The sequence below is a fragment of the Phytophthora infestans genome, genomic scaffold (assembly GCF_000142945.1).
Source record: "Phytophthora infestans T30-4 supercont1.40 genomic scaffold, whole genome shotgun sequence".
In the NCBI taxonomy this organism is placed as follows: domain Eukaryota; phylum Oomycota; class Peronosporomycetes; order Peronosporales; family Peronosporaceae; genus Phytophthora; species Phytophthora infestans.
In genome coordinates, this window is record NW_003303719.1 from 423,434 (window position 1) to 443,799 (window position 20,366).

The window sequence follows — 20,366 nt, forward strand, 5'->3', positions numbered from 1 at the left end:
TAACTGATTAATCACTTCTCAATTTGCTTTCGAGCAGCAACTCCCCTCCTCCCCTACAACTGTCTACGGCGCCGTACTTGCCGTCTACGCTCCTACGCTTCCTCGCTACTTTCGTGACACCGGGGTGTTACCAGCTGCTAAAGGACTACCTTCAAAAATTCAGGCGTGCTTCCACCTCTGGCTGATTACTCCAATAGTATCTCCTCAAGACTGTTAAGACCACTAGATTTTTGCCAGAATGGTAAAAAAGGGTACCTAGTACATCCGAGAAAACACTGCGCCGGTGGTTCGGGAGCAGGAAGCCTGCTTGGATGAAGTACGCTGACGACTTTTCCAGAGCACAGTACAACAGAGAGATTGTTTTCCCAACGTTGAGCTATTGCTACGGAGATGAAGCCCTGTCCAAACTTATTATGGCGGCAAAGAATAACCCGAGAGCGCAATCTTTCGCCACCAACTTGCACGCCAGACAGCCCGACCACTGGGTAAAGTAGCGGAAGGCTCTAACGGATGTATTTAAGATCCTGGAGCTGAACAAAGCTGGCGACAATTTGTTTGACAATCCACATTTTACCGAATGGCTACATTATGCCGATGATTACATTTGGCGATGGCCGACTGAAGGAAAATCACGGATTCTGATCTTGACGAGTCACTATGGCGATGAAGCACTGTCAAAGCTGCTGCTTGAAGCAAAGAAGACGCCAAGTACGGCGAGCACGGCGACTAAATTACGAGAAGAGCAAGTCCAACATTGGCTAGATACTGGGACATCTCCCCAAGCGATTAATAAGTTCTTGACTTCTGACAAGGCAGGCGAAAAGGTGTGGGATAGCTCGCAGCTGAAGACGTGGCTAACTTATGTGGACGATTACAACGCGAAAGTCCTCGGGAAGACGGTACCGAGCATTTACTACATGACAAAGTACTATGGCGAGAAAGCAATGACAAAGCCGTTGCTTGAAGCAATGAAGATCTCAGAGAAGACAAACATTGCGGCGAAGCTCCACGCAGAGCAGCTTCATCATTGGTTAACTACTCGGAAGCCACCACAAGATGTTTTAAAGTTTTATCGCTCTACACGGCAGGGGAGCGGCTCCGTACTTCAAAGTGTGGATTAAGTACGTGGACGACCTCAACAAAGCCAATCCTGACGCGAAAACGACGTTAATGACGGTTTTGGCTACACACTATGACCGAGATAGATTGATAAAAATGTTGGAAGCGGCGAAGACTGCCACGGGCTCATCAACGCTGGTACAGCGACCGGAAAGAGAGCAGGGGCGGTTGGCCGGAGGCACTCCAGCCAAGCTCTTTGTAACAACGCACCAACGTCACAGCCAGCGATGGCCATGACGTTGGTACCAATGCGTCCTACTTCTTCTATTTTCTTCCTAGTTGTCTTTGCTGACTGCCAGGTGTCTTCTTAGGTTGCCAATGAGCGGCCAGGCAGACAACACGCCTGACCGGAAGGCAATCACCATGTTTGGACGAGTATTGCCAAACATGGAACTTCAATGACAGTCATTCTTTTTCATTTGAATTCACTATGGAGATTCTGACCCGGTTCAAATGAACCGCGGTTCGCTACTACGCTACGCTACTTCAAGATTCGACTTAAGGACTACTTAGAATCTAGTATAGTGAAATGCATATACTTACATAGGATACCAAGGGAATGCTAACAAGCACTTCCTCGTAGCCGACAAACAACTAATCATTTCAATCTCACTTTCCAAGTTACCTTCTTCGAGGCACATCAACTGCCTCCTACGCCTTACCTTCGAGTCCCCATCGTTGGACTCTTGCCGCCCTCCTCCGCTTCGCTCCTCGCCACGCGACTCGTTCCTCGTCGCTGTTCCTCTGCGCCGTGCTCTCACCAGTCGTCACATCTGGTAGCACTTGCTGTTTTTTCGTCCGGGAGGGGGTTCTTCATTCTCTATTCGCTACGCGACACGTGGAAAGCCGCTCGTTGAGCGTGTGTCGTCGTTCTTCGCCTCCACATTCGTCGGATTTCTTCGTTGCAACCTCGTTTCATACGGCTTGCCGTGTTGGATTTTTGCGTGCGTACTGCACTAAGCGTCTGGTCTATAAGAACCGGATCAAGTTAGTACCCGTACCTAACGTCGCATCCTTCATCAGCGTTATCGTTGATTGCGTGTGTACTGTAAGTGTCTGGTCTATAAGAACCGGATCAATTCAGTACCTCCACCCCTCGTCGCTGTCCACCTGTACTTTTCGGCACTTCATCGCTGAATTTTTCGACAATAAACCATGACTTCCTTAAATCGTCAAGAATGGTCTACTGACGCTATCACGCAGAAACCTATCGAAATGGTTGACAAGCAGCAACAACTGCTTGAAGCCATGCGTAAGCGTGAAGTGAAAGTGGAAGGTATCCGTCTGCCTGAATTTCAAGGCATGATGGGAGAATCTGTTGATTTGTACTTCGAGCAACTTGCTCAGTACTTTGATGCCAAGAACATCGATTGGCAAAACGACAACCAAAGTTCTCGAATTTTGGCCATTACTACTGCGAACTTTAAAGGAAATGCTGCCGCTTGGTACAAGCTGAACAAGCGTGATATCAAGGACATGCAGGACCTTATGGCCCGGTTGACCGATGAATTTGTGCCTCCGGATTTGCAAGAGCGTTTGCGTGATCAATTGTACGCGCTCAAGCAGAAAAATTGCTCTAGCTTGGAAGATTACATCTCTCGCTTCCGTGAAGCCATCATGCAAGTGACAGACATGAGTGAGTTGGACAAGATCACTTACTTCACACGTGGACTAGTCAGTCCTACGCGCGAAGAGGTGCAATATCGTCGCTGTACAACAGTGTCGCAAGCAATGAAGATTGCTTTGGAGTATGATCGATCGCATCATGTCCGCGGTAAGAACTATCGTCCACCGTTCTTTTCGCAGGACCGATCACGCTCTCAGTCCAACAACAATTCACACCAAAAGCAAGCCACGCCTATGCGTGTTCAGGAGAACGAACCCGAGCCAATGGAAACTGACTCAGGGAGTACTAGAAATCGCCGTTCTGCTTCTTCTTCGTCGTCTAACAAGTGATGTCGTTACTGCAAGAAGTCTGGTCATGTCATTGAGCAGTGCTTCAAGTTGAAGAACAAGGAGACGTATGCTCGAAAGAACCGTCACGAGCAATCTGCCGCGAACTTTAATTCTTCTCCTCCTACAACTGCTGCTGCTGCTGCTGAACGAGCGTCTATGACCCGTTCCGATGACGAGGTTGAGATTGTTGAAGTGGAAGAGATTTCCACGTCCACCTTGTCGTCCATGCATCGTGAGAACGAGCTCATTCGTAAAAAAGGGACTTGTGATGGGAAACCTGTTGTCATCATGTTCGACAGTGGTGCTACGTGCAATGTTGTTCGCCCAGGTTTAGTCGCTAACACCGCTACGTCTGGTGTCTCACAAGTCACTCGGTTCGATGGACCTTCTACGAAAGCGCGTTCTGTGAAGAAAGGTCAAGTGACGATTGAATTCGGTCGCTACCGTTTCTGCAAACTTCAAGTCATGGAATGGTCACTTGGATCTGCCCATGATGTCATCTTGGGAAAACCTTGGTTTACAAAGTTTCAGCCATGTATCAATTGGCGCTCGCATGAGATTTCGTTTCCAAGTGTGTCTTGTGCACGGTTGCTAGTCACGCAGCTGTGGAGATTGCTGCTGTTGACTTTAAACGTAATGTGAAGAAACATGTGTACAAGGAAGTGTACCGTGTCAAAATTTGTGCGGTCACGCCAGTTAGTGAGTCGACTCCTGTTCCGATCACTCACTTATTGAAGCGTTTTACTGACGTCTTTCCGGAAACTTTACCGGATGGCCTACCGCCTTCACGTCGTGTGGATTTCGAACTCCACATGAAACCTGATGCTGTTCCAAGTAGCCGTGCTCCGTTCCGCCTGTCTAAGGTTGAGCAGGATGCACTAGATCTCTTCGTTGCAGAGAAGATGAAGAAAGGATGGATCGAAGTTTCTGATTCTCCTTGGGTGTCCAACATCTATGGGATTCCAAAGAAAGATCCTACTTCTGGACATCAGCTGTCTCGATCTGAGTGGGTACGCTCTGGAAACTCAACTTTGCCTATCCGTTGGGTCATCGACTATCGCTATGTGAACTCGCAGTCGATTGTTCCAAAGATTCCACTGCCTCGCATCGACGAACTCTTCGATCAGATGTCTGGTTGTGTCATCTTTTCAGTTCTAGATTTGGCTCAAGGATATCACCAGATGCGTATCGCGCTCAAGAGTCGCAAGTATACCGCCTTTCGCACGCACGCTGAAACTTACCAGTGGTGTGTAGCTCCTATGGGATTGGCCGGTATGCCTGGTGTTTGGTCTCGTACTCTTTGCGAAGTACCGATTCATTGTTGTCTACTTGGATGACATTTGTGTCTTTTCCACCAGTCTGGAAGAGCATGTTGAGCATATTCAAACTCTCTTCGAGGTTCTACGTCGTGAGAATTTGTTCTGTCATCTCTCGAAGTGTCACTTTGGTCAGTCCGAAGTTAAGTTTCTCGGCCATACGATTTCTGCCAAAGGACTTGCTGTTGATACTCGCAAGACTGAAGCGATTGCAAAGTGGCCTACGCCACAAAACCAAAAGCAACTACAAAGCTTTTTGGGTCTCGCAGGTTATTACCGTCGCTTTATCCGTGATTACGCCATTATTGCGTTGCCTCTTGGTTCTCTTGTCACGAAAGAACATGTCTGGAGCTGGGGTCCAGAACAGACGCGTTCGTTTGAGAAAATCAAATCTGCACTTCAAGAAGCACCCGTGTTGCAGTTACCGGATTACGAGAAACGTTTCATCGTGACAATAGATGCCTCTGGCTACTGTGTTGGTGGCGTTATCTCTCAAGTTCGTTCCGGTCAAGATCATCCGATAGCCTTCTTCTCGAAGAAACTTGGTCCTCACGAGATTAATTGGCCAACACACGAGAAAGAACTCTTCGCTATTAAATTAACGTTAGACAAGTGGCGTCACTACCTATATGGTCGTGAATTTGATATATACACGGACAACACTGCTTGCAAATGGTTTTTGCACCACCCGAAGGTTTCAGCGAAATTAGCTCGCTATTTGACGTTTTTCGCACAGTTTACGTTCAAGTTGCATCACGTTAAGGGACACCTCAATGTGGTTGCCGACGCCTTGTCGCGTCAATCTTCGGAGCATGCGATCAATATGGTTTCGTTTCATCAGTGTACTACGTGCTGCCACACCCGTGCAGCTCGAAACCTGACGAATCGACGCGTTATTACCGACTACCGCAGTCTTAACCAACATTTGGTTCGACCACCCTCTCGCCCTAAATTTCGTGGGGAGCATGCTGCTGCTGATTACTACACGCGCCCTGTTCTGACCTTAGCTCAAGCTTACCGACATGTACCAGTGGAAACTCCACGTACCGTCGCTGCGGCTGAGAATATTGTTGTGGCCACCAATGTGACCCAACAAGCTCAAAATTGGAGCTCGCTCGGGTTGGTCTGATTCGATTAGCAGAGAGTTCGCTGCTGGATATCGCAATTGCCCAGACTACGGAGATCGTTTTAAGCATCCGGAACAACCATTTGTCAAACAAAATGGTTTACTTTTCCGCAAGTGTCAGACGATGATGAGCTTGTGTGTTCCGTTTACTCGGGACAATCATCTTCGAACTTCCATCATCTCTTGCTTCCATGACTCCAATATTGCTGCTCATCCTGGAGCTCATCGAACGTACCTTCGCATTTCGCAATGGTACCATTCTGGTACAATTCTCGCAAGAATGGCAAGATGATTCCCATTCCGATTCCTGAGGAATGCTGGTCTGTCGTCTCTATGGACTTATCACTGGATTACCTGATTCCAATGGTTTTGATGCAATCTTGACTGTTGTCGACAAGTTGTCCAAGCGCCCGAAGTATCGTGCGTGCAACCGGACTGATGATGCACAGAAGACTGCGTATCACTTCTTTGATTGCGTTGTTCGCCATCACGGTTTACCATCGATCATCATCAGCGATCGAGATTCCAAGTTCGTCTCCAAGTTTTGGTCATCCTTGGCTAATCTAATGGGAATTCGTCTGCACATGACAACTTCCTGTCGTGCCCAAGCCGATGGACAAACCGAACGCCAGAATCTGATTCTGGAAGACGCTCTACGCTGCATGATATCGTTCCACGGACGTGATTGGTCGGATAATCTCGGAACGATTGAGTATGCTCATGCTACTCTCGTCAGCGCATCTACCGGTATGTCGCCCTTTAGAGTTGATACTGGACGCAAGGAACGGAATCCGTTGAATCCTTTGAGCAATCCCAGCACCATGACTTAAATTCAGCGTGGAATTGTTGAATATGCAAAACAGTTCCAAGCCAAACGCCAAGAGATCATTGATTTGGCAAAGAAGCATCTTCTTCAAGCCCAAGAACGTCAGAAGAAGTACTATGACAAGAAGCGATCATCGATCACGTTCAAGGAAGGAGACTTAGTCATGCTGGATACACGTCGCATTCCTTCCGCCCATGTGACTCAAGACATTGATGGGAAACGAGCTAAGCTCGCTGCTCGCAAGATTGGACCATTCGAGATTGTGAAAATGATCAACCCGAATGTGGCCAAGTTGAATCTTCCGCGAAGCATGAGTCGTCTGAACTCCACGTTCAATGTGGACGTGTTGAGTCATTACGTTGAAAACCCGTCGCGTTTTAAGACTCGTCCTATCCCAAAGGCCTCAAGACTGATTATTGACGACGACACTGGCGCAACGATGCACATCATCGAGAAGCTTCTTCGCAAGCGTCAATTCAATCGCAAACCTGAATGGCTTGTGAAATGGCACGGATTGCCAGATCACGAAGCAACCTGGGAGCGCGAAACAGACATCCGCCATGTGTCGCATTGGAAGGTTCTCGTTTCCGACTTCAACAAGCGTCAACAAGAAGTCAAGTCCGGGAGGATGTAACAACGCATCAACGTCACAGCCAGCGATGGCCATGACGTTGGTACCAATGCGTCCTACTTTCTTCTATTTTCTTCCTAGTTGTCTTTGCTGACTGCCAAGTGTCTTCTTAAGTTGCCAATGAGCGGCCAGGCAGACACACGCCTGACCGGAAGGCAATCACCATGTTTGGACGAGTATTGCCAAACATGGAACTTCAATGACAGTCATTCTTTTTCATTTGAATTCACTATGGAGATTCTGACCCGGTTCAAATGAACCGCGGTTCGCTACTACGCTACGCTACTTCAAGATTCGACTTAAGGACTACTTAGAATCTAGTATAGTGAAATGCATATACTTACATAGGATACCAAGGGAATGCTAACAAGCACTTCCTCGTAGCCGACAAACAACTAATCATTTCAATCTCACTTTCCAAGTTACCTTCTTCGAGGCACATCAACTGCCTCCTACGCCTTACCTTCGAGTCCCCATCGTTGGACTCTCGCCGCCCTCCTCCGCTTCGCTCCTCGCCACGCGACTCGTTTTTCGTCGCTGTTCCTCTGCGCCGTGCTCTCACCAGTCGTCACACTCTTCAAGCAATTTAAACTTGACAAAGCGGGAAAATCTCTTCTTAAGAACTTAAACTTTCAGACTTGGATCAACTTTATGAGGGAGTACAACACTGCGAATCCGAAATACCATATGACACTGATCGGGACATTGGTGACAGACTATGGGGGCAAAGATCTGGCTGGAATACTCGCTGCAGCCAAGAAGGTGAAAGAAACAGCGTCAACTGCCAAGAAGATGGAGAGCGAACTGATCCAAAACTGGATACGGAAAGGCTGGACCCCGAGCAGCGTCTTCAATCTTGACCACGTAGCAGATTAGGAGCATCTTAACAGTTATCGACTGCTGAGCGTTTGGGTCAAGTTCACGACAGAGTATAACAAGCTGAGCCCCCCCCCCAAACAAGGTGGACATGACCGACACAGTAAAAACTGGCTGGAAAAGCTGCTCGACCGTGCAAAGAAGGATTCGGACACGGAAAAATGGCCTCGTATTTAGAGCAGGCGCTACTTAACCGAAAGAAGTCATAATCATCAGCCCGGAACAGTGCAGTGATTATTTTTAGGAGCTAAAAATGACAGCCTGTCATCGTAAAGTGAGTTACTTCCTAATATTTACCTAAATGTTTGTCTAAATCCACCTGCAAATTTTGCTATACACCCGCAAACAATGCCAAATATTTGCATTGGTAAATATATCCCTATCCCTACGGGCGCATATAAACGAAATACAGCATCTGTGCCAGAATTGCAGTTTCAAAAGAGCAATTTCCAACGCTTAACTGTAAATCATCGAGGATCACGGTTTTATGAGCTCGCATTACGTAAATCCACCACCTGCTACTTATAAATATAGTAGATCTAATCTCGTTCTGCCAAAATCGCTGCAATGCACAGTAAGTGATAATAAATTAGATAGAATCTGATAAAGCGGTTCTCCCGGTCATATCATTAACATTTAGAATTCCTGGAAGTAATCAAAGCAGCTCTCCAGGCCATATCAGAAAGGAGAGGCTTTATCAGATTTAGCTATTTATCGAGTAAACGAGCTGTTATTGATATTTCATATGGCGCCAATATGCCCATGTATCAACAATGTAATGAAGCATGTCGGCTCAAAAACAGCTGTTTTTCTTCGCTGTAGGAATGCAACTCTGCAGTAAAGCAATGCAAACCAGGGATCGAAAAAACTATAATTTGATAGCATGTATTGCATGGTGTAATAATCATTGTAATATGCTCGACCTCAATACTACATTATTTGATTGTAAAAATATCACAAGCTGTTTGCAAATACAATTTGCATCTCCATGTACGACTCGTACAGTACGATTAGATGTCTTTTTCTGACAAACGAGTCAGAGCTTGGGGGACCCAAACACTCGCGAGTTGAACAATCTCAATTGTGCGTTATTTTCCATTTTTATTATAATCTCAATTTCTGTGAAATCTGAGTTCTCTTTTCAAATTAGCCGTTCCGCATTTTTTATATTATCCAAGTGCCCATTGCAGCCATGAACGCTGCATCCGCAAAAGGACATCATGACGTAAGTGGCTGCACGTACGAGTCGCCAAAATGTTGCATTCAAATGACCAAAAGAGTATTGATCATTATTAATAGTAAAGTCACCTCAGACATAGTCGTAGTACTCTACCGCGTATGCGAATTTTCTAGTGTACTCATCAAAAACCAGCCATCTCGGATAATGCTGTGGGATTTTTTTAGGACTCGGAGTAGAGCTGATACTCTCAGGCCGATGCTTAGCGGAAATCCGTACTGAATACAGCTTATCCCAGGACACTGTTTGGTCTATTTAAGCTTTCGCAAGAGTAGAGCAAGCTCGGTATCATACGCTAGTGTCGATCTTGAATGTAACAGCATGTATAAGGCGTGACCATCGGTGAAGTATTTTTCGGAGTCTTTGTACTTGCCAGCGTATCTGATCCATTGGGAGCTTCAGAAGAGGACAGTATCGATGCCAGAGAATTCGATTGCAAAAGCGCTTCATCGAGTTTGCGAAATGGCTTGTCGGCTGGAGACCACCCGAACCCAGTTGCAGAAGCTCATGGGTGGCCTCCGACATGTGGTGACATGTGTACGAGCAGCTGTGCCTTTCTTTCAGCGAGTTGCTGACTTAACGCGTCGTGCGCTACGCTTTGGTTTCCATCTCGTGTCAGATGGAGCCAAGGATGACCTTCGTTGGTTCGAGTTGGTGTTGACAATTGGAGGTTTAAATGCAATCCCTTTGGCGCGGTTGATACGCCGGCACGATCCGGATTATCACGTCCACATGGATGTTAGTGATCGCGATTTGTGTGCACTTTTCCCAGCCAAACATCAGCTTCTACAAGTGAAGTTCCATCCTGACGAACTTCAACAAATTCAGGAGCTTAACAGATCAGGGGACGGAGAATATGGGATCAATGCCCGTGAGCTTATGAGTGCTATTTTTGCGTCGTTAGTACGGGGCACCTCTGGAATCGTCCCAGTGAGGACAGTGACGCTCACGTCCGATTCTGGATTGATAACAGAGCAGCGGTTGCGTGGAACAACCGCAGAGCAAGTCACAATCGCTTCACGCAAATGATATTGCGTGTTTTAAGTCTGTGCGAAGTCAAGCATCGCTTTTATACCACAGCCGAACACGTGGCTGGTGTAGACAGCGACATTGCCGACGCAGGCAGCAGGGTGTGGCAGTCACTCCTACGGGCGACAAAATTTTCTAACATGTCTTATGGTTGGCAACAGGTTCAGATCTCTCACGACTTGCGAGAATCTCTCGCGCCTTTGGGAGAATTACTTCGCGCGGGGGCCTTAACACAGTCATTGCGGAAACATTACACAAGAGCGTGGTCTCAATGGACGTCTTGGTGTAAAATGATGCATCTTAACTCGCGGCTAAATACGGACTCGATAGCCAAGAATGCGGAGGAATTGGGTGTGCTCGCGGTTTATCTCAGGCAGTATGGAATGACTCGCTCTCAGCAAGGAAACACATACTCAACAAAATGTCCAAAATTGTGTGCGGTGCGCTGATTTCATCGCAATACGGCAGGATACAATCCTGGTGTAAATGCTGGCCATGCGATTCTACTTCGAGGAATTCGGCGATTTACCAATCCTGTCGTTTAGCAGCAGCCTTTGACAGCACGCCTGCTCCGTCTCATCTTCGAAGAAATCGACCTTGAGCAACCCCGACACCAACTTTTATTGGGTGGTCTTTTACTTGGATATTTCTTCTTGTTACGACGCTGAGAATACTTATTTATTGGGCGGCAAGTTCCCAATTATATTCTTCGGCTCTCGGGTATCTAGTTTTGCGACGATCACGAGCGCCAAGTGGCTTCTACACGAGCAAAGGTAGTCGGTGTTACTCTCAATGGAGCCATGAACAACCAATTCGGTCGTAAAGAAGTGCGGTACCACAACAGGTCTAACGAGCTGATCTGTGCGGTTCGAGTGGCGCTATGGAACTACAAACCAGCAGCAGTGTTCGGTACGAGAGCGAGTGACCCAGCTCTATCGGTGAAAACTGGCGGAATAACGTCCACAGAGATCGCAGCTATCGTCAAAAGTGCAGCAACAAAAGCAGGCCACGGTCCGGCAAGATTCTCGACCCATTATGTTCAAATTGGAGGCGCCACCGTGCTGCTTAACACTGGGGTCGATCGGCTCGTCATTAAGCTAATGGGTCGCTGGCTGTCAAATGCATTCGAGGAGTACTCGGTGCTTTCGTTCAAAGGATCAGCGGAACTTTCACGAAACATGTGCTTGTAAGGAGCACTACACCCAGGACTCGACTCGCGGTAATTCACGATGGGGCAGCCGCTACGCCTCGCCCTGGTGTGGCAAATGCAACTCAATCTTTTGCCCCAACGAGACATTGCTGAAAAAACAACAACAGCTAATCATTTCTCGAAAACTTCGGCATAAGATTACGGTGTCGAAAAATATTTTCACCAAACACAGGATCGGGTCCAGCGTAGTCTGCGAAGAGACGAGCATTACCACTTGCATGGTCAAGTCGAGCGTTAGAGGCACGTCATGGCGCCCCCCCCCCCCCACGCTTTTTCTTCTCAGGGGCCGCATTTGAGTTGAACTCGCGTACGGGCCGCAGCACTGTCAAGTAATCTGCGCTGTCGGCATCGTCGACCTCCTCAAAATCTGCCGCCGACCCTTCAACCTTTTTTTTCGGTCGTCTTCCATTCGGATCATGTTTGCAGATGACGACAACTCTGAAGAGTCGCAACGGGAGTGACGGCTCTCTATCTGGAAAGCTTTTTGAATCTGGCTCCTGAAAAGGTAATTTAAAGATAAAAATAAGCTGCCAGCGGTGGAGATGTTTTAAGTGAGGAAAACCAGCAGGAAGAGGAAAGCTTTAACTTTGACAGTCTGCATGATGCATCAAATGACGCTGCTTTTATTAACGAGTAAGAGGTGCAAAACTCTAAGAAGAACCTTTGTGAGTTGCAGACGATACAAATAAATCTATTAATCGGTCATTTCCGCTACTCTTTATTATCGTGGCAATATTAAGCTTACTTCGTAGTAATCTCGGGGATCTAAAATCATGTCACTGGAAGGAGGACACATCAAAATGTTGCTTAAGTGGCTGAATAACAAATTACTGTAAAAATAATAAATAAACATGGATCATGGGTCAGCTTTCAAAGTTAATACATGTATTAAAAACCGCGGGGTTTAATTAAACTGGAGAGGTATCGCTTGACTGTTCAAGGCCGATTACGGGAGGGTATAGAATGTAACCGGATTGTGACGCCACCTGGATAAATAAAATCCAAAGATCAGTATCAATACATGTTATTACAGTGCACGCGGAAAATATACACCTTTGCCCGGCCAAACTCGGATTAAGCGACATGCAAAGTCGGGATATAACTTCGGCTTACGTTTGGTTACTTGTGTTTATTACATTAAATTGCGAAATGTGCAAGCAAGGCCGATTTTGCCGCAGGCAAAGTCGGAGAGAGACCAGCGCGCCAAACCGAGAGCCGCGCGCGCCAAAATGAATGGGCGCTAGGTGGCTTTGTAGCGTGGATCAGCTTCTACGATCACTGTCCAATCGTCTCCTAAGGCCCCAGATGCCCAGCCAAGCCGCCCGCCTGTCACCTCACACCCCAATGGAGCGCCTGCGAGTGCTCGACGCGTACCGTGCTGGTCGCCCTGACTGGAAGATTGTCGCGGTAAGCAACGGCTTTGCATCGTCGACAGCATACGACTTGGTCAAGCGTGGTCGTGTCAATGATGTAAAACGTGGAGGCGCACGTGCAAAGTCAACGAAGGTAACAGACGCGGTCGTGGCGTTTTTGGAGAGCTGCCTGAACGAGAACTGCACGTTCATGTTGAAGACGATGGTGAGCATGCTGACCTTCGACACTGGCATCTCGCTGTCTACCTCCACGGTTAGCCGTCACTTGGTGGGCTTGACATACACAGTCAAGCAAGCGCGAATTGAGCCCTCAACCTGCGACAATGACGTTAACAAGGCAAAGCGCCAGAAGTTCGCGAAAACACTCCTGAAGCACCATCGCAAGGGCAACTGCATAGTGTACTACGACGAGACGAACTTCAACGTCTACTGCTTGCGCACCCGCGGTCGTGCTAAGATGGGAGCACGAGCCGTCGTGGTTTGTTTCCGTCCAAAGGGCCAAACCTGCAGATTCAATGTGCTGTAAATTCGACCATCGGGCTTGTGCACCACCGTCTCCAACGAGGTAGCATTCAGATGGATTGCAACGCTGAATTTGTCGAAGAGGTATACCACAAGGTGAACGAGTCTGAGGCGCTCAGTGAGAGCTTCCGCGGCAAGAAGATCGTGATCGTGCTCGACAACGCGCCTGCTCACAGTCAGACGGAAGAGCGTGTTGTCGCGCACGCAGACCTGAAGCTGCTGCGGCTGGGCCCCTATTCGCCAATGTGTAACCCCATCGAGGGGTGCTTCAGCGTCCTTAAGCCAAGAATTAAGGGCGAACTGGCTGTCGACCGAGAACAAATTTGCAATAGACGTCGCGGAGTGCACCGCGATGAAAATGGCGAGTTAATCACTCTCGGAGAGCGCCAAATGCAGTTCTTGAAGCGGGCAGATCGAGCAAGCATGCGGTGTATGACGCCCACGTTAGTGGGTCAGATGGAATTACACTGTCGCGATGCTGTCATTGCCGCTAGGGACCTCGAGAATATGCAGTATGGCAGATGAGCTGGTCTCTCTCCGACTTTGCTTGCGGCAAAATCAGCCTTGCTTGCACATTTCGCAATTTAATGTAATAAACACAAGTAACCAAACGTAAGCCGAAGTTATATTCCGACTTTGCATGTCGCTTAATCCGAGTTTGGCCGGACAAAGGTGTAGACGAAAAATCGTTTTTCACCGGACAAAAAACGAAAAAGACCGTAAAAATTGTAGGGCAGCACCAAGGAAATGCAGAGTTCCACTCAGATATGTTGAGATATAGACAGTGACCTGCACGGTGTTAAATTCTGGGACGCGAGTGCGTGCACCACACCATGCACGTGTACCACACAACTGCCCATTTCGAAATTCTCGCCTCTCAGGCGTCACCTGGCACGGCGCACGGCAGGGCATTCTCGCAGCTATCCTGAACGCTACAGGCGGAATCAAGCTTCACAGAATGGCGGATCGGCTTCCTTATTGCGGCAGCTCGGAGCACACATCAGTTGTTTTGGACAATTGGGCTTTTTATATGAGAAACAAACCCGAAAGGGTACCCAGAATGCTGCTTGATTATTAAGCGCTATAAAATGCATCTTTCGCCCTCAGAAAACTCGAGACGGTCGAACAGAGCTGAAGTGCGTGCACACGCTGCCAGTGATGAATATCGCGCGGGGCGAGCCGCTTTCAGTGGTGGAGGGACTTGTTGCGAGATGGTAGGCGGCGTGTGCCCTGCACAAGCAGCAATGGTGGTGGCTGGAGGGTGGGTGGGTGGGGACAGGGCGGCCAGAGAGGTACAAAGCCACTGATCGTCATTATCTATTACTGTGTTCAAAACTTTCTCCTATTCTAACGAAAGTACACTACCATTGCTAGCAGGGCGTCCCGCACCTTGTCGCTCGCTCACTTTCCGGCGAGCTTTGTTGCGACCGCGATATACCAGTCGGGCACGCCCAAAGAGGCGAGCTGGCCTCGAATTGAGAGCCCATAGATCAGGTTAACGCAGCAGCCGGTCTTACCAAATATACGACAACCGCATGTATGGGCTTCGACGTCAACTCACCACCCAGTCCCTGGCATTCCTAGCGTTTCCATTCTTGCCTTTTGCGAGGCAAGACTCGCAGTTACAGGAAGGTCCTCCTTAGCGCGCCGGTTCTGTGGAATATAAACGCGTTCGGGCTGGTCGGAGACCACGTGCACGATTGATGAATCGGTTGACTGTGGTTCAACACCTGTTAAGAAGTCGATGGAGAGCTTTATTGGCTGGACTTCTCGAATCGATTTCGCTTTGGTCATCTCGCGAACACGCCGTAGAATATCACGACGTGGTTTAATTTTTGGCTGCGAACGGGCGGTTTCGAACGCCTTCCGCTCGCACGTACAGCAGTAGCTGTTCAATTAGCGTACCCATCTTAAGGCGGGCTCGAAGCGTGTAGTCGCGCTTAATCGCGCGGTTAAATTGCTCGACAGGGTTCTTTGTCGCTGCGAATCCAAGCGGTGTGTGAAAGGCCTGCCAGCGATGGAATGGGGAGCTCAGCCAGATGGAGGTGAAGTAGTCTGCGAAAGTAGAGAGCTGTGGAAGCTTCTGCCACTCATCCAAGCACCGCGTTTTGATGGCCTCGAGCTCAGAAGCAGAGGTTGCGTAGTGCATGTCAGCGAGATCTCGAGCGACTTGATCAGCGAGTACGATTGGAATTCCCCGCGTACGTTCGTAGATGTTAGCACCAGCATGAAAATAACACATCAAATTGACGAGGTCATTGTCTACCCCAAGCACTGAGTTCTCTGCATTTTGCTGAGCTTTGTCAGCATCACTCATAACGAAGCGAACCGACAGCTGCTTGTGCGTCACCGTAGTGTAAACCCGTCGAAACATTGCCAGCGCTTCAGCAAAATAGTGTTCCGTTTGCTGCGAAAGAATATAAAACCCAACAACATGAAAAGAGCTCATGCAGTCTGAAACTCCCACCACCATAACAGGGTACTCCACTTGGCTCAGCTTGTAGGTCGCGTCGAGGTGAAGCACAAACGTTGCTGGATCGCGATCAAGTTGCTGAAGTAGCTTTTTCGACGATAAACCCACGACGAACGCATCTGCGTCTAAGCCGCGGCCTACGATTGGTTTATAGTTTGCGTCGGTGCGCCACGTAAAAGTGAAGGGCTTCAATGGATCATCGTCGCCTCGAAACGCATGCTCGCGAACCTTTGCCACCACGTCATCGTGAAAATCACTACCACCGAGATGTGCGCGACGGTAATACTGCACGAAACGCTGCACAGTGACCAGTTAAGGCATTGCAGCTTCAGCGACGTCAAAGCGCCGCACAATTTCGTTGTAGATATTCGTAGGTTTGTGGTTGTATGCTCCGTGTCGGTGCCTTCATTGCTTACGAGTCGGAACCAGCGGCGACACGTGTTGTCCCGCCTCCAAAACGCTTACCACGTTGGACAATATGCATATCTGCACCTTGCCCTTCCAGCCGCAAGATGCATAAGGTGCCACATCCTTACAAGCCTTGCACTTACATAGAAGCAGCCTCGTGCGCATGTTGTGCGGCAATGGCTTCGCGCAAAATGAGCATGGGATGAGTCCGCTCTTGCTGATAACGTGGTCTTTGAGCGATACTAGAAGCATGTCACTGTCGAAGATGGAGAGTTCTTTAGCAATAAGATCCCAGGCAATCTTGGCACGAGGCATGGTTGCTTGATTGTCGTGTAGGTGATCGTGTAGGCGATTTTGTGGAGGGTATGTTAGACGAGAATCCAATGTGGGCTATGTATCGTGCTCGGTAGGAGGTTTACTCTCTGATTGGCTAAAATCTTGAATTTCAGGGGTTCTCATTGGTTTACGCGGTGATAAGTGCCACAGACTTCTTTAAAGGTGTTTTTAAGATGATTGGTGGTAGGAAAGCAAAAGTGAAAGGTACTATGCATTGATTGGTTGGTGTCATCGGATTGGTATTGGTGCTGATCGTGTACATTGTGTAGTATTTGTATAATTTAGGTGATTGTAGGGCATTGTTCTTTTCACCGGTGTCGACTCTGGAAAACCTGGTTCAATCAATGAAAAAACGCTGCATGGAGGTCTACCGCCTCGAAGGGCTCAAGACCAAGTACTTATACACCTACAGCAACCATTTTAACCACTTCCTTTGCTTGAATAACGCTCATATAGGCATCACTTTGTATTTCGTCTATCATTTTCGCGCATTGTACACTAAGTCGAAGTCAGCTAATGGGCTGTATCTCGAGTGTCAGCTGTTGGATAGAGGCAAGAAGCACCGCAAACAAATTGTTTTAACGAGGCTAAAATTCATTTGAACAGAGCGTGAGATTGGAAGAAAAAATGGTGAAAAACGATTTTTCGTCTATTCGCAGTTCGTTAGAGCTGTCGTTGGGGGTGCTGGGCCAAGGAATTCTTGTCATCTTACGACCTTCGCGCCCACGTCGCGTAACATCGTACCAGCATTTGGCAGCGCTCAGGCAACAATCGTACCAACATTTGTCATTAAATGGTCACTCTTCTGCTCTGTCCGCGCTAAAATGCGCGGAAATTGTGACATGCACGACGGGTGCATGGCAGCATTCGGACGAGATGGCTTCACCGCCATTCGCGGAGAAAAGCAAAGCAAAGAGATGAGCGAGTAAGAGCGGGCGTGGGCGTGGGCTCGGGTGGACTGGCATCAGCAGCAATGGCAGCACATTGAGCAAGCGCGCCCCCATTCGCGGAAGGGGAGCAAAGAGGTGGGCGAGTAAGAGTGGATGCACGGCAGCAATGGCATCAGTAGCAATGGCAGCACATCGAGCAAGTGCGCTCCCATTCGCGGATGGGAGCAAAGAGACCAGCAGCAATGGCAGCACATTAAACGAGTGCGGTCGAGGCGCGTGAAACACATTGAACGAGTGCAGTCGCGGTGCGAGCAACAAACAGAAGGTAAGAGGCCATAGCGAAGACCCATTCAATGCAAAGCGGTTTCTTATTGCAACGAGAATGATATGGCAGCATGCGCATTGGCCGATTGCTGCTACGTATCGCGCTCGAAGGCTGCTATGGTAGATTCGCTGAGTTGATTGAGACGGTTTTTTTCATCGAGTGCATTTGGTGGTGGCCTCGACCACTCTGCAAGCTTTGGGGTTAGTGGAAGCAGTGTATTGAACGCTGTTCGGCAGGTCACTCGCGAGACCAGAAGATATGTCTGCTGTGGCTTGTTAATGATGTTATTCTTCGATTTCCAGTCAACTACCAGCATAGAGTGCAACGTTTCTCCCTGCACTTTGTAGATGGTGGAGCCGACTGCACACACGAATGGAAACTGTTGGATTTCACTGCAACATAGCGGCGCTCGCCGTTCGGGGCTGGTGGGAGTGCGATCTGGCATTTTGAAAACGGCCCGGTCGTGGGAAACACAGGAAAAAGCTCTGAGTCCAGCTCTGGCCGAAAAGAGAGCGCTCGTGGTCGAGGTAGGCGAAGCATGGCATAGTTTGGTGGGTGGCTTGGCATATGTATGATTGACCCGGTGGCACCATCTCGCACAGGGCGGAAAGTAGTCGCTGGTGGGAATTGAATGTACTCATGCGATCCGAGGGTACCATTGGCGACGCCCTTGGCCGTCCCCACCTTTTGAGTGATCTGGATTGGCATTCCGTCAATGACATCGAGGAACGGCGCCATGCGGCCGAACCGACTGTCTGGTTGTCCAAGTACGTACCCAACGTCATGGCGACTTAAGTTGTTCAGAGCGCCTTTGAAGTTGGCTACAATGCGCAATGGAAATACGTCTGGTGGAAGTTGGCTGGTTGTTATGGCGATGAATGCGCTGTTGATGGCTTGACGTTTGGTGTTCTCTGGAGTGACAAAGATGCTAGAGTCCCGAATACGATCGGCCATGGTGGATGGATTGAGCACACGACTGTCGATAATGTTGATAAATTCGGGACTCCACTGACCAAGACGCGCCATCTTGCAACCGTCTCCTCACTCGGGATCGCTACGGAACCGCACCGATTCTTCCAGAATGATCACGGTTGTGAATTGTCTCCATAGCTCGAATCCTTCAATGTCTGTGGTGCTTGGGCGCGATTTTGTATTCGGGTCTACATAAATGGCGTCCCCGCCGACGGGTGGCATTTGGAGAAAGTCGCCGACCAGCACAATGTGCACTCCACCAAACAAAACAGTTGGCACCTGCTTGTAGCGCCGAAGAAGTTTGTCGAGCTTTAGCCATTCGGGCTTGGTCATCATTGATACCTCGTCAATGACCAGTAAGTCGAGAGGAGCAAATGTTTTGTTCTGGATTGCGTGATGGATCCGCATTAGAAAACTGGCCAAAGTTCGACCGCCGATCAGACTGGCGGCTTTCCCAGGTAATGCCGTCTTAGCCAGACAGTTTTCGCGGCGCCAGCTATTACAGAAGGCGGCAACAGCATCAATGGCTCTGGACTTTCCTGTGCCTCCGGCGCCGCCCAGGAACATACGTAGTTGCTCTTCGCGGAGCTGTGTCTGATAATCACGATTGCGATAGCTATTGTCGATCCCGACGCTTCCCTGTTCTTGCTTGAGAAAGCGACGAAGTAGTGTGGCCGCAATGGTGGCGGACACGATGTGTTGCCGGTGGTTCAGTGTGAACGCGTGCGAGATGCTGGTAATCGAAGCGTAATTTTGCTGAACGTTTGGGTCCACTGGATACGTATTGGATAATCGCCTCGTGTTGACAGGTTCCAATGCGCTTAGAATGAGTTGAATGACCTCTGTCGGTCGCTCATCGAGACGATGATCCGATGGCGCAGCTTCATCTGTCGATGATGAGTTGAACCACTGGTTGAACTCTTCAATCGTGAATGTTGGATGCTCTGTCGTCGCGGAGTGGTGTAAATAGGCGAATGTACTAGCAGTCGCTTCAGCAGGAGGTGCCATCAAGTTCTGGAAAGCATACATTTCGGTCGCGGAGCTGTTCTCATTTCTTAACGTCGGAAAACGGGTAGCTCGTCTCCATGCGCGACGTTGTCGTCGTCACATATTATACATGTATCAACGCTAGTGTCGACGATTTCATCATTGACTTCAGCCATCTGATCAACTTCTTCACGTGTTCCAGTTGCGTCTTTCTCTTCGGCCTTATCCTGACTTTCGTCCTCGTCAACATTGATCTCTTTGGCTTGCCTTTCGGCGCGTCGAAAGTCGTCTATATTCGCCATGATTTCGCAAATAAAGCTAGAACGAGTTGGCATCCAGTGTTCGTATGCTGCTAACCACGATGTCTCGCTGGTTATGCCGTCCACCAAGTCTGACACTTGTCGGAATGGCTTGAAAAGTGTCAGGACATATTGACGTCGTTTCAATACGAGATCTGGGGGCGATTCTGAGTCCTCGTACGGCAAATGAACTCCGATAACTGGAATCACTTCACTGAGGTGCGTGCTGACGCAGTGTGTGTTCGCTAAGGGATGCCTAGGTTGAAATAATGCCGTGGCTGGGGTTGACTGAGTCTGTTTGCGGCGAAAATGCTTCATGACAAACTCATAGAGACAAACTTCTTCCAAGTGAATCGGCCGATATCGATAGTCATCTAAGAGCGAGACTGGCCGGTACAATGCTGTTGATTCACCCTCTAAGAGGTGCACAAGGTCACACGTGTGAACTTCGCCTT

At 48.7% G+C, this 20,366-nt stretch overlaps 1 protein-coding gene across 1 annotated transcript; it reads left to right on the forward strand.

Moving 5' to 3' along the window:
* Positions 1-10,589: 10,589 nt before the first annotated feature.
* Positions 10,590-11,306, forward strand: PITG_15665 (uncharacterized protein; the record flags this gene model as incomplete). The annotated part of the gene is made up of 1 exon (XM_002897901.1): positions 10,590-11,306. One exon carries the CDS (start codon positions 10,917-10,919, stop codon positions 11,304-11,306), a length of 390 nt encoding a protein of 129 aa, XP_002897947.1.
* Positions 11,307-20,366: the final 9,060 nt, after the last annotated feature.